This window comes from Tupaia chinensis, unplaced genomic scaffold, assembly GCF_000334495.1.
Source record: "Tupaia chinensis unplaced genomic scaffold, TupChi_1.0 Scaffold000647_1, whole genome shotgun sequence".
NCBI lineage: Eukaryota > Metazoa > Chordata > Mammalia > Scandentia > Tupaiidae > Tupaia > Tupaia belangeri.
Window position 1 is genome coordinate 1,909,652 of NW_006160168.1, and position 15,837 is coordinate 1,925,488.

The 15,837-nt window shown below is 36.2% G+C and overlaps 1 protein-coding gene across 9 annotated transcripts in view; it reads left to right on the plus strand.

Annotated features, from left to right (window-relative positions):
* The window catches only part of TRDMT1 (tRNA aspartic acid methyltransferase 1), an 80,983-nt gene extending 71,276 nt beyond the window's left edge, over positions 1 to 9,707 (plus strand). For all 9 annotated transcript variants that reach the window (XM_014592075.2, XM_027776244.1, XM_027776243.1 and 6 more), the window contains 3 exons: positions 1,449 to 1,506; positions 3,021 to 3,150; positions 9,257 to 9,707. In XM_014592075.2, coding sequence (XP_014447561.1) covers positions 1,449 to 1,506; positions 3,021 to 3,150; positions 9,257 to 9,357 — 289 coding nt within the window. In that variant the 3' untranslated portion in view covers positions 9,358 to 9,707. The remainder of the gene's footprint in view (positions 1 to 1,448; positions 1,507 to 3,020; positions 3,151 to 9,256) is intronic.
* Positions 9,708 to 15,837: the final 6,130 nt, after the last annotated feature.

Genomic DNA, 15,837 nt, shown 5'->3' on the forward strand with positions numbered 1-15,837 from the left:
ATTTCTCGCTTTCTGTCTCTATGTCTCTCTCTGTCTGTCTGGCGAGCACACGCGCCCTATAGCGAAAAAACCTCTCCAAAAATAATAATAATAATAATAATATCTCTTTTTAGAAAAAATAATACTGGGACCAGCAGTTGGCGTAATGGTTATGTCACTGGACTCCCATGTAGTCGACTGTGGTTCGAGTCCCGAACCCGGTGGTTTAAACTCACGCCAGGCGCGTGTGCGTGCGAGCCCAAGATCCTGAGAGGAGAATGGAGGGGAAGGGATTGCGGCGTGACCATCCCCCCTGGGAGGTGGTTTCTCGCTTTCTGTCTCTATGTCTCTCTCTGTCTGTCTGGCGAGGGCACGCGCCCTATAGCAAAAAAAAAATCTCTCCAAAAAAAAAAAAAAAAAGAAAAGAAAAGAAGAGAATGGAGGAGAAGGGATTGCGGCATGGCCATCCCCCCTGGGTGGCTATTTCTCGCTTTCTATCTCTCTGTCTTTCTGGTGAGTGCATGTGCCCTATAGCAAAAACCTCTCAAAAAAAAAAATAGAAAAAATAATAATACTAATATATTGAACAGCCAACTTGGCAGTCATCTTCGAGGAAGACGGATTATGAATATTTTGTGTTTCTGAAGTATTTTGTACTTTTTATGACATTTTATATTTAATGTTCTAATTATTGTATGAAAGTGATAGTGAAAACATATTGCATTAAATGAGAAGCAGACATAGGCTCAGTTGGACCATCTTTATCTTGGTGCTGGAGAGCAGGGTTTTAGATTCCTGAGATGAGATAAATGATGGTTTAGACATTATAAAAACATAGCATCAGTTTATCTTCACCTACCAATATTTGGTTTAATTTTATAGGGATGTCTATACTGAATATCATTTGAATAGAAAGCACAGACTTTCTATTGATGGACATTTAAAGGCATGACAATTAACACAAAGAAAAGACACTAATACATAACTCAGTTGTGTTTATACAACACAAAAAACTGGAGACCAGCAGATGGTATCATGGTTATGTCACTGGACTACCACATGGCTGACTGTGGTTTGAGTCCTGGACCTGGTGACTTGAAAATCATGCTTGGGCACATGTGTGTGTATGCCCAAAATTCTGGGAGGAGAATGGAGAAGGGATTGCAGTGTGAACATCCCCCTGGGAAGCAAGTTCTCATTTCTCTCTTACTGTGTTTGTCTCTCTCCAAAGTGCACGTGCCCTAAGGCAAAAATCTCTTAAAAACAAAAAATAAACAGTCATGTGTAGTTCCTAAGTTTAAATAGATCTTAGGTCTTACCTAATAATTTTCTAATTACATAACATATTTCTGTGATATTATAGATCTTTCAGAAGGCTTTAACTATATGGGTGAATTCATTCAGAAATATTAAAGGAATTTACCATTGACATACTGAGGTATTGCATAATATTTGTGTTAATTTTCCAGTTATGGAAGCTACATAGAAGGGACAGGATCTGTGTTACAGACTGCAGAAGATGTGCAGGTATTGTGTATGTTTTGAAACTAAAATACTTGAAAGCTTTTAATAAAATTACATTTAATATTTAACTTGAGAATATTAAAATATTTTTACATGTTTAACTGGGAATGAATATGTTATTTATTCATGTATATTTATTATGGTTCTTAACTGTAGAATAAGTTTTTTGTTGCCATATGTGAGTTTATGCACATGAAATATCTTATGTTTTTATTTTTCTTCCTTTTCTCTAAAATTTTCCACCAACATTTTAATATTAGAGCCTTTTCAGATATACTATAAAATTTCCTTTTAAAAAAATAGTTCTTTTAATGTACTTTATTAATGTTTTAGTTGTAAACTCTTCACGGTGTCATGCCTGCATATACACTGATATATAATGCGTTTTATATATTTTTTAATAATTTTATTGTTTCTTTTTTAGACAGATTTTTGCCATAAGGCATGTACGCTCACAGGAGAGACAGAGAGAGAGATACAGGCACAGAAAGCAAGACATCACTCCCCAGGACGGATGGCCATGCTGCCCTCTTTTCTCCTCCATTTTCTTCTTGGGATTTTGGGCATGCACGCATATGCACCTGGTGTGAGTTTTAAGCCACTGGGTCCAGGACTTGAACTGCAGTCGACTACATAGGAGTCCAGCAATGGCATCTTTATGCCATCTCTGGTCCCAATTTTTGAATAATTTTAAAGCAAGGCCACATTTAGTGTGTTTCATACTTATTCAAACTTTTAAGTATTAATATCATTTATACATGATAAAAATACTGTAATAAAGAGACGGGTGTCTGGATTTAAGAAATTATATTTATTTAATTTATTTTAGAAATACTAATTTGAGGGACCAGCAGTTAGCATAATGGCTATGTCGCTGGACTCCCATGTAGTCGACCATGGTTCAAGTCCCAGATCCAGTGGCTTAAACTCACGTCGGGCACGTGTGCGTGCATGCCCAAGATCCTAAGAGGAGAATGGAGGAGAAGGGATTGCGGAATGGTCATCCCCCCTGGGGGGTGATTTCTTGCTTTCTGTCTCTCTGTCTCTCTGTCTGTCTGGCGAGTGCACGCGCCCTATAGCAAAAACTTCTCCAAAAAAAATTAAAAAGGAATACTAATTTGATGAAATTAATTATAAACATGATCTTTTTGTTGGTATTGTAAAATTGACTTCATTGGTTGACCAACTTTTCTTTGTATCTCTCACAACCTTTGTGTATTATATTTGTCATTTATATTCTTATAATTTAATTTTAAGAGATCAAAAATCATAGATACACTAAAAAGTATCCTGCTTTGTTCATTGTCAATCCTTTTTTTCTTTTTCAAAGTTCATGTTGCCATCTTTGAACCAAGTATGTAGTTTATTGCACAGAGACATACTGCCCTGTGCCTTTTGTTACCACTTGATTGTAGACTGTATATGCATTGTTTTAAAATTGTCTGACAATAGAAGATGTTATCTTATCAAATATAGTCACATGTTATTTTTTCAGTTTTCTTGGATATTTCTTACAGATTGAAGACATTTATAAATCCCTTACCAATTTGTCACAAGAAGAAAAGATAACACAGTTGTTAATGCTTAAACTGCGATATTTTACTCCTAAAGAAATAGCAAACCTCCTTGGATTTCCTCCAGAGTTCGGTAGGTGGGATACATGCAGACACAAGTTTGCATTTATTAAATTTCCCAAAATTCACTGGTACTCACATATGTATTTTATAAATAAATGCTTGTCTAATGGAGGATTTCAAGAAACCTCCTTCTTTTCCTGGGACCACAGTTAGCGTAATGGCTATGTCGCTGAACTCCCATGTAGTCGACCGCGGTTCAAGTCCCGGACCCAGTGACTTAAACTAACGCCAGGCGCGTGTGCGTGCATGCCCAAGATCCCGAGAGGAGAATGGAGGAGAAGGGATTGCGTCGTGGCCATCCCCCCGGGGGGCGGGGGGTGGTGATTTCCCGCTTTCTATCTCTCTGTCTGTCTCTGTCTTTCTGGCGATTGCACGTGCCCTGTAGCAAAAACCTCTCCAAAAAAAAAAAAAAAAAGAAAGAAACCTTTTCCTGATCATGCCATTTTTGACATGTTCCTTCTCCCTTTTCCCTTTCACTCATAATTTGCCCTAGACCATTCTCTTCTGACTCAACTCCTCTTCTCCCTTAACCCAACCATTTATGTGGGCAGGAGGGACAAAATAGCAATTCCTCCCCTCTTTCTTAAGGTGGCTATTAATAGCGTCCCTTTTCGGCTTATTTTCTTCCTACTAGAGGTCCCATCTTAGCAATCCCCCCTGGTAGATCTTGTGAAAGAATGCCTATATTGGTCTTTTTCATAAAGAAATTAAAAGGCAGTTGAGGAATTTTTAAGGGGTTGCAGAGAATGTATTTCTATTTAAGCTCCTTTCTAAAGATACGTTCTTATCAGTTATGTGCCTTTGTTCTTCCCTGTATGGTTTAAGTGGAGAAAAGAAAAAGTAGAGAGGTGGTCTAGCAAGGATCCTTTCTAGCAGAAAGAAAGGTGATTCAGGAACACAGTTATCAGCATTGACAAAAGATTAGGGAATCTTAAAACAACGGTGGAAAATGCAGAGTGAGAAAGATAAAGTCCTAATTCTCAGTGTAAGAAATGTGGGCACGCTTGCTGTTAAGACTGGACATACTGCCTTTTCCTTAGAGCAACTCCAGCCCCTCTCCTGATCCCATGATCCCCACTGCAGAAAGCAGTGCTCTCAGCTGTAAGATGCCATTGGTTTCTTAGGCCCGGGGTGGGTATGCTTCTAATACCTGGCTGATGGGCCTGGGGAAGGATTGACTGCCCTGATATGCCTCATGTGCGTATGTGAACTCTCATTAGGAGTTTAAATGCAGAAAAGTCAAGCTTTATTAAATCAATACAGTTGTAATATTACTACTATTCTTGAGTAAGTAATGGGTTGAGTAGATCATGTTTCAAATCCTAAATAATGGGGCCCAGATGATGGTGTAGGGTAATGCAACTGGCCCCACATGATGAGGTCCCTCTCTACATATCTGGCATATGTGCGGGCTCATGGTCTGGGCTGGCTAGTGCTAGTGGCAGATCCAAGTATGAAGACCCTATGAGGTGCCTGTCTCTCTTTCTTTCTCTCTACCTCCACTCTTATGGAAGAAAGAAAGAAATAAGTTTGTAAAAAAAAAAAAAAAAACCCCTTAAATAATGGATTTACAGGTAAGGTTCTGGAATACAACCTTTTGTGCATTGGAACAAACTGCCAATATAATATGGTTTGACTGTCCTCTTGGTAATAGATTCTCCGAGAGCAGAGGTTTATTTTCTGTTCCCTTCCTTTTTCTTGATGAGCCCCTTCAGACCCAAATATCCTGGAGAGTGTTATTTATGAAACGACTTTCCACATCTTAGTTTATGTCACAAAGTGAATGAAAATGTCACAGAACAAATGAAGTGGAGAATTGGACTCAAGAATTGTAATTTCCAGTCTGCTTTCCTAGTTACTTTTTTTCTTTTCTTTTCTTCTCTCTTTTTTTTTTTCTAATGAATAGACATACTTTACATACTACTAATGAAATACAAGATCAACTATCTATAATGAAGACTTATTTCTCAGTTTTATCCCAGCGGTTATTTTTCTTCAAGGTGTAGTCACTTCAGTAATACCAAAACTGCATAAGGAGCCCAGAGCCCAGAGTCAAAGTAACCAAATTCAAATCCTATCTTCACTGTAACTTCTCTGCCTTAGTTTACTCATCTGTAAAATGAGAGTAATTATTGCAACTGCTTCACAGAGTTCTTGTGATACTTTAGTGAGTTAATATATATAAAATCCTTATCATTTCTAGGATATCATTTATAAATTTATTGACAGACATTTACTTTTATAAATTATATTTTTTTCTCTTTATTTTAAAATTTGGAGTAAGTAAAATAGAATTACTTAAAACTCTTTGGATATATATATATATATGTAATACAAACAAAAATGTATTTTTAAGTTGCTGAATCTTCTTTTAAAATAATAGATATATTTGTATAGTCAGACTTTCCCTGATGTCACCATGTCACCACTGTCCCTCACATGTGGTTTTGACATTATTGACTCTGGTGCCAAAACAGGCATCTTTTGTGCTGTTTGTCCACTGGCAATAATGGATTTGCATTGATCCTTCAGTACATCTTGTCCTGGTTCTGTCCGTGATTGGCAGCATGCACTGGTGTGGTAGCAGGCTCTGAAAGAGAGGGATACTATCTTACACATACTGGGTGAAAGCTATTATCTTGACCTTAAGTCTATGTTTTTTGGTTTTGAGAATTATTATTATGTATCTAAGATTTTACAAAGTCATCTTTACCTTGAAAATTATGTAATTTGGGGTCTAGTGGTTATGACACTGAACCGCCACATGGCCAACCATCGTTCGAGTCCCAGACCTGGTGGCTTGAAACTCAGGCTGGGCACATTGTGTGCCCAAAATCCCAAGAGGAGAATGGAGATGGAGGAATTGCAGCTTAGCCATCTACTCTCAGGTATTTCTCACTTTCTCTCTTCTCTGTCTAGTGAGCACATGCTACCAGTAGCAAAAATCTTTATTTATTTATTTTCATTTCATTTTCTTCCATACATTCAATCACATTATTATCTGTCTTACAAAATGGGTATTTCAGCAGGTGAACATTTCTCCCTAGTACTGCTGATAAAACGACGACATATCTTCAACAGATAATAATACTACACCTCTTTGTGCCATTAATGCTTTGCCTCCCTGTCAAAATATAATTTTCTCCTATAAATTAGTTTAGATTTTAATACCTATGTATGAAATACTCACAGATACACATACACACAGGTATACACACACACACACAATTTTTAAGAATCTTACTGGTTTGTTTTCAAATTTTCTTCTCTTTGATATAATCTCACTATTGGAAAAAGATACTGTCTCTAGAGTATTCTAAAAGCTTTGTGCCTGTGGCCACTTTAAACTAACATTTTTGAGATGAGTAAAACTAAAGTTTTGAGTTTGGGACTCAAACCACATTCATAGTTGAATGTCCTTGCATAAGTCAAATCTTTTCACTTGCAACTTTATGGTCATGTTTAATTGCAAATATAATTTTATTATAGTAATTACTGCTATTTTATTGCAGTTAATATAATGTCAAGTGTTGATGAAACAGCTTTGCCATAGACAATGTACTCTCTGACTCCCACAAGTAAATGTCAGTTTGCTATTTTTTTTTTTTTTTTTGAGAGAGACTTTTGCTATAGGGTGTCTGTGCTTGCTGGAGAGACCGAGACAGACAGAAAGCGAGAAATCACTCCCTAGGGGAGTTGGTCATACCACAGTCCCTTCTCCTCCATTCTCTCAGGATTTTGGGCATGCATGTACACGTGCCCAGGGTGAGTTTTAAGCTGCCAGGTCTGGAACTCAAACCATGGTCAGCTACATGGGAGTCCAGTGATATAACCATTATACCATCTGCTAGTCCTGAAAATTTACTATTCTTAATGTTCTCTAATTATTTCCTTCATTTATTATATAATTTATGTTTCATTTATTTGTTTTGTCAAAGGGTACTGAATATGAAATTTTGACATTGTAACTAACATTGTAGTGTATACTCTTCTACATGGACAGTCTTTTATTCTGATATTTCTAAGGGCCTTGTCCCAGTAATTGTATTATCTGTAGGGATTTTGTTTTGAAAAAGAATATATTGAGTAGAAGTTCAATATGAGAAAGTAGAATATGAAAAACATCTGTGAGGAATTTGCATCCAGAATATAAAAAAAAAACTATAACTCAACAACAGAAAGAAAAGAAATCTAATTTAAAAATGGGAAAATGATTTGAATGAACATTTCTTCAAAGATGATAGACAAATGGCCAATAGCACATGAAAAAGATTCTCAACTTCATCAGTTTTTAGGGAAGTGCAAACCAAACCACAACATGCTATCCACGCTATCACTTCATACCCATTAGACAAGTAAATAATAACAATGATGGCAAAGATGTGAAGAAATTGAAACCTTATTCACTGCTGGTAGAATGATAAAATGGCGCAGTTGCTTTGGAAAACTGTCTGACAATTCTTCAATGTTAAACATAGTTATTGAGGCTGGCAAGTGGTGTGGTGGTTGGGGTGCTGGACTCCTACATCGTCTACCATGGTTTGAGTCCTGGACTTGGTAACTTGCTTTCTCACTTTCTCTCTCTCATCAAATTAAATAACAAGAATAATAAATACAATGAAATAATTATTTAAAAAATAGAGTTACTCTATATCCCAACAATTTTATCTCTTAGTATTAATTGAAAGTATATGTCCACACAAATATTTATACATAGATGTTTATAACAGCAATATTCATGATAGCCAGAAATTAGAAACAACCCAAATGTCCATCAGTAAATGAATGAATAAATGTGGTACTTCCATAGCGTAGAATGTTATTTGACCTTAAGAAGAAATGAAGTATTGATATGATCTACAAAATGAGTGAACATTGAAAGCATCATGTGAAGTGAAAGAAGTCTTATGCAAAAGACATTGTACTAGGTGGTTCCATTTATATGAACTGTTCAGAAAAGACAGATCCATAGAAACAGAAAACAGAAAGCAGAGTAGTATGAGGGGATGGGATGGGAACTAGGGAGGACTACTAATATGTACCAAATTTCTTTCTGAAGTGATGAAAATATTCTGGAATTAGATAGTAGAGACCTTTGAAAAACTCTGTGGCTACACCAAACCATTCAGTTACAAACCTTTTTTTTTTTTTTTTTGGTGAGGTTTTTGCTACAGAGTGCATGCGCTCTCCAGAGAGACAGAGAGAGACAGAGAGACAGAAAGCAAGAAATCACCCCCCCCCAGGGGGGATGGCCACACCGCAATCCCTTCTCCTCCATTCTCCTCTCGGGATCTTGGGCACACACACACGCACATGCACCCAGCGTGAGTTTTAAGCCACCGAGACCGAGGCGGGGACGCGAACCGCGGTCGACTACATGGGAGTCCAGCCACATAGCCATTAGGCTAACTGCTGGTCCCCCAGTTATACACTTTTAAAAGGCAAATTTTATGATATGTGAAATATATCTCCTGAAATAATTACTGTTGTTAAGTAAAAGAAGCAAATGTGAAATAGTGGTAGCCTCTGCTTTTTTCTTTTTCTTTCTCTCTTTTTTTTTTTTTTTAAGAAAGATTTTTGCTATAGGGTGGGTGAACTCGCCAGAGAGACAGATAGTGAGAAATCACCCCCCAGAGGGGATGGCCACACTGAAATCCCTTCTCTTCCATTCTCCTCTTGGAATCTTGGCCATGCTCGGCGTGAGTTTTAAGCTGCTGGGTCCAGTACTCGAACCATGGTGGACTGTGGGAGTCCAGCAATGTAATCATTATGTCATCTGCTGGTCCCGCCACTGCTTTTTCTAAAGCACACTTATCCATGGATTTCTATGAGTTCTGTGGATATTGTGTGCCTACATATGTGTACACAAGAGTGCAATGTGATGTTATATAATACAGTGTGAACTGGTTATGTTTCGTTGTGTAGGCAATGGAACGAAATATAATGTATGATATTTTTAGCTCCAACTTTTCATTTGTTAATGAAACTACATGGAGACATTAGTGATTTATTTATAAAGTGACCACTGTCATCTTACCACAGGATACATCTTTTTATCTCTGGAAGCTATTATAAATGATTGTATTATATTATAAATTGTTGTCTCTCTCTTCTAGGATTTCCTGAGAAGATAACAGTGAAGCAGCGTTATCGCTTACTCGGAAATAGTCTCAATGTTCATGTAGTAGCTAAACTAATAAAAATCCTACATGAATAACTTCGAAATAACTCTGAAAGATGGTCATGGTATTTCTTTATGTCCAAATAGTAATTCTGAAATTCCATTTTGAACTAATTCTTATAAAATTCAGCTAAATTATTTTAATTTTTCTTTAGTAAGATATTTTGGGATCAGTTTCTGTCACACAGTGATTAAGGGAGCCAGATCCCGTATGTTGGACTATGACTTGAATACCAGCTTTTCAGTGGTTTGGAAAACATTCTAGGTGCATATATGTGCCTCAAATTTTGATGGCAAGGAGGAATGTTGGTAAAAGGATTGTGGCATGACCATGCCTCACTGATGGGTGCTTTCTCTCCCAGTCTCTCTAGCAAGCACATGTACCCTCTGGCAATAAAAAATAAATAAGAAACCTGGGGCTTATCAAAGAAACCTGGGACTTATCACAAAAAGGTCATTTCGTTTCATCAAATTTGTATTACATAGTTTTGTAAAATGCAAATTGCCATTATACTTTATAGAGAATATATTTTTATATGAAACTTAAGTGTGTGTGTGTATATATACACACATATGAAGTCTTCTCTTTATAATATGGTATGAAAAATTAGGAACATTAGAATTTTAATGTGTACATGAATATTTTATATAGTGTTATAATGAGCATGATGTAATGAACCTGAGGAATTATATTTTTGTCTGTTAAACTTGTTTTATGAACTTAATTGTTTCACTTTTTGGTTAAAGAATTATTCTTGATTCTGAAATGGTGATTCTAATGTTAGCCTATTTCAAATATTGAATGCTTTACGCGAACCATGATCGAATACGTGGGAGTCCAGCGACATAGCCATTACGCTAACTGCTGGTTCCCAAGAATTATTCTTGATTCTGAAATGATGATTCTAATGTTAGCCTATTTCAAATATTGAATGCTTTACTTAATCCAATCCTTTAAATGTTCCTTTATTTTATCTAAAAAATGCATGTAATATTTTAAACAAAATTGCCGTCATCTAATTTATACAACAGTCTAGAAAATACGTCAGAAAAAGATTCCTGAATTCTTGATTACCTGTCCATTAGAAGGCCATGGAAAATGTGTGGATACATATTATCTAATTGTCTTTTCTTCAGCATTCATCTGATGGACAAACTCATTATCTCATCTTCATTTGCATGTACAAATGATTCCCCAACTTCTGATTGTTCAACTATAGATTATTTTTACTTTACGATGGTGATAAAATTATATGTATTCAGTACAGACCACACTTCGAGTACCCATACAGCCATCTTGTTTTTCACTTTCAATGCGGTCTTTAATAAACTACATGAGCTACTCAACACTATGTTGTATAATAGGCTTTGTGTTAGATTATTTTGTCACATTGTAGGATAATGTAAATGTTCAGAACATGGTTATGGTAGACTGCGCTGTGCGTTTAACATTCTTTAGGATGGATTTATCAAGACATAACCCATGGTAAATGAGGAGCATCTATACTTTCCATTAGTTTCCTAGTTTCAGAACTTGTTTTTGTCTTCCTTTTCAGTTCCTGAGTTGAATTTGCCAATAACATTCCAAGAAATGTAGAGTAGCATTAAGATTTTAGAGAGGAAACTGTACTCTGACCCCATTCCATATGATGTTACCCATCCTGTTCCCTTTTTTTTTTTTTTTGAGAGGTTTTTGCTATAGGGCGTGTGCACTCGCCAGAAAGACAGAGAGAGACAGAGACAGAAAGCAAAGCATCACCCCCTGGGAGGATGGCCACGCCACAATCCTTTCTCCGCCATTCTCCTCTCAGGATCTTGGGCACGCATGCACACGCGCCCAGTGAGTTTAAGCCACTGGGTCTGGGAGTTGAACCGTGGTGGACTACATGAGAGCCTAACAACATAGCCATTACACCAACTGCTGGTCTCCCTTTTTAAAAAAAAATTGTGGTAACAAACATTCTGTATTAACTACTATATTTTAAGTTTTAACTTTCTCTCTCTCTCTCAGTAGACTTCTTGGAATTGAGGTTTCTGAACAGATGACTTGTATCATATATCCTGTGATTTTGGTTTCAGTGTTAAAAGCTAGTGACAAGTAGAAGAGAAATAAAAGACCAGAAATTGTATCACAAATTTTAATTCATGTTTTATTTTAAAAAGACAACTTCCAATGTGGAGAAATTGGAACCCTTGTATGCTGCTTGTGGGAATGTAGATGGTACAGTCATACAGTAGAAAACAATATGGAGGTTTTTCAGAAAGTTAAACAGAGAATTACCATGTGATCCAATGATTCCATTTCTGGGTATATATCCAAAAGGATAGAAAGCAGATATCTGAACAGATGCTTGTATACCAGTGTTCATCACAGCATTATTCACAATAGCCAAAGAGTAGAGGCAACCCAAGTGTCCATCTCATTGGGTGATGAATGGATAAGCATAATGCTATGTATACATATAATAGAATAATAGTAAGCCTTAAAAAGGAATAAAGTTAAAAAGGAGTGGAGACAGTGGGCATCCTTGTCTTGTTCCTGTGTTTAGTGGGAAGTCCTCACCAACACAATCAGAAAAGAGGAAAAAATAAAGGGCATCCGAATAGGAAAAGAAGAGGTGAAACTCTATTTGCAGACAACATGATTGTAGACATAGAAGACCCAATGGTCTCCAAGGAAAAATTACTGGAAGTAATACATGATTACAGTAAAGTTGCAGGATATAAAATCAATATACAGAAGCTGATAGCATTTCTATGTATGAATAACAGACAGACTGAGATAGAACTGAAAAAAGTTATTCCATTTACCATAGCCACCAAAAGTATTTGATATTTAGGAATAAATCTAACCAAAGAAGTTAAAGGCCTCCACAAGGAAAACTATGAGAAGCTAAAAAAAGAAATTGAAAATGACACAGAAAAAAATGGAAGGACCTCCCATTTTCATGGATTGGCAGGATTAATATAATCAAAATGGCAATTCTACCCAAATTAATCTACATATTTAATGCAATGTCAATCAAAGTACCAGACACATTCTTCACAGACCTAGAAAAGAATCATAAAATTTGTCTGGAACCATAAAAGACCCCATATTGCCAAAGCAATTCTCACAAGAAGAGTGGAGTGGGCGGCATCTCACTCCCCGACCAAAAAATATACTACAAAGCTGTGGTAATCAAAACAGTATGGTAACATGTGCACGCGTACATCCAAAATCCTGAGAGGGGAATGGAAGAGAAGAGATCATGGCGTGACCCTCCATCCTAGGGGGTGATTTCTTGCTTTCTGTCTCTCAGTGTCTCTCTTTCTCTCCAGTGAGTGCATGTGACCTAAAGCAAAAATCTCCCTTAAAAAAAAAAAAGTGCAAATCTCAACAATCAAAATTTAAAGTTCAAGCTCACCTATTACTAATGGCTGTGCAAATCACATCCTTTCTATTCTGATCAACTCAGCATCTCTGGGGACACAGATCATGTTCCCTACCCTCAAGTTAAGTAGTTCTCAATTCCTCTATCTCAAATTATCTCTGTACACCCTCTCTGAGAGTTGAAATTTTTCATGCTCTTTGACAGAGGAAAGGCTTCACTGAGAGCATAACTTTTCTTAATGATTTCTGATAGCCTCTCTGACTATGCAAAATGTTCTTCAAAAAAGTTACAGAGATATCATAATTTATGATAACACAAATATGGTATAATAATATGTTAGGAAGTTCTATACCCCTATGATTTCTTAGACTTTTAAGATTTAGATTCATTTTGAACAATCAATATTATTGCTAAATATTAAGTTGGAAAAGATTAAAAGAAAACTAGACTATGGTAGAGAAAAGATAGACACTTGACTTATTATAAATAGTTACTAAGTAACCTTTTGATTATCCCCCCAGGACAGTGAGAGACAATATAAAACAAAGAAATGGTCCCCAGAACCTGTGATAGCAGCACTATTCACGATTGCAAAGTCATGGAACCAACCCAAATGCCCCCGTATGGAGGAATGTATTGAAAAACTGGCACATATACACCATGGAATACTACTCAGCCATAAAAACCAACAAAACCTTGGCTTTTGACAGAAAGTGGAAAAATATGGAAGGTTTACTGCTGAGTGAGGCAAGCCTGGCTATGAAGGAGAGACATTGTATGTCCTCACTTAACATATACCGAATATCTGCACTGTGTCTGAAACTGATTGACTAACAGTTCTACAAACATAAGAGATGGATGTGACTGTCAGATGAGGTGTATGTGGAGGAGTGGGGCCTAACGAAGGACATTTGGAGAAGGGATACGGAGGTAGAACATTGACGGGATGGGGAAGTGTGGTGTTATCGGTTGAAGATATTTTGATCAACGGGACTGGGGAGAAATGTTCACATATTGAAATGCTCACATTGTAATCTAAACAATGTGATTGAATGTATATACAAAAAAAGAAATTAAATTAAAAAATGGAGGGAAAAAAAGGAATAAAGTTGTGGGACATGCTCTGATATGGATGAGTCTTGAGGATATTATGCTAAGTGAAATAAGCCAATCAGAAAAGGATAGATATTATATAATTACACTTAATATGAGGTTCCTGGAAGAATCAAGCTCAGACAGATCTGGGGAGAGGGAAGGAGTGATTAATGGGTTCAAAGTTTCTGATGGGGGTAATAACATTCTCTAGGTAGGTGGTGGTGATGGTTACACAATAATGTGAATGTACCTAATGCTGCTGAACTGTATACTTAAAAATAATTAAAATGGTCAATTTTGCATTGTGTATATTTTACTTAAATTAAGAAAATCATATTTATTACCTTTTTTTCAGAACTCAGATGAACATGATAAAGGGAAGGTGTAGGGTATTGTATGTGCATCTGTCATGATCTTATCTACATTTTGCATATCTGTTTAAAGCCAAATCTTATTACAAGTCTTCCAAGTTTTAGTGTCATAATCTGAAATCATTGTGGAACATTTTCATGTAGGTTCACTTCTAAAAGAAAATTATTTATAAAGATTTATTGTAATTATGCTATGATTATAATTATGCTGTCATTATAGTGTCCTATGTCCCATTGAGCAATAATATACAAAATAAGTGTTGAGTTATGGTGCCCAACCATAGACACATGTCTGTGGAGGCATTTGCTTACAAATTAGAAAACAGAATATAGCTTTGTAAAACCTAAATTATTAAAATATATTCAATACAGATAGCCAGTAATTCATTATTGAAATATGTAGTAGCAAGCATAGAACACTTGATGAAGATACATATACCAGTGTCATTTAGTTAGCAGGTATATATGCATAACTAATTTGGAAAATACTTTATTGACCCCTATAGGGGTCAATAATGAATATGCATAAAATCTGTACTGGAATGTCTGTTTTCTGATATTTGGAATTGTAACTATTTAGTATGATGGAAAATATAGCCTTTCTTTTTCAAGAGAGCTATATGGAATTAAATTTTTTGCCATTCCTTGCCATCTTAAATGACTGGCTAGGTATTTAAGTCGAAGATGTGCATTACCCTACCTTATGTTTTCAGTATGGCTTCAAGACCCCAAACTGTGAATTAAAAAGTGATGAAATAAACTAATACAAACGAAAGCATTACATTGGAAAATGATTGTGAAGAGAGTCAGAACCTTACCTTCTTCAGAGGGGAGGGTGTGAATCGCTGATATTTCAGAAGCAGCTTACTGGCTTCAGTATCCTGGTAATTAAGTCAGACCTGCTCAGTGGGCACTGCCTTGTGCCTTCAAAGGTGAGAAAACATGTCTGACCACTGACTAACTTGCTCTTCCTCAACACTTGCTTTGAGAAGCTGTATTTTACACCATAAAGATGTACAACAATTAAATGTAAATAAGAAATTATACATTAAATGTTGAGGGAAAAGGTTAAGCTAAAATAATTGTGATTGTTACAATATAAGCAACAGCTACCTCATGATTTGGAGAGGATTTTATTTTTTCTATGTGGCTTTGGAATGCTCTTTTTTTTTTTTTTTTACATTAGGAGTTGACATAAGCATACAAAATAGTTCTCATTTCCTTCGTGTTTTGAGACCAGCCTTCACGTCTCTAACTCAGTGCATTTGGTAAAATAAATTTTTAAGAAAACTTTCCAACACTGGAGTGAACCGCTAAAAAGCCTATATTTCTTCCTAATAAAAACACTGCACACTACTTCTGATTCCTCAATTCTATGTTCTTTCCAGTAATATACTCTAGAGACACTTTTAACTTTAAGTGCTTTGGATTTTAGGGGGGAAAGAGGGAAAAATGAGCCTTATAAAGATGTAAAACCACTATTTGTGAATGATGAGGGGCTACTCAATACTTTTTAAAAAAATTCTAAGGGCAATTTTGCTTGAAATGATCCAATTTATTAAGAAGGTAAACCTCTTTGATACACAGGTTTTTTAATTGCCCTGACAGGCTGTATCACTACCATGTGGGATGTGAAGATGACTGTGTTCAAGGCAAGCGCAGGCAATCTGCACATT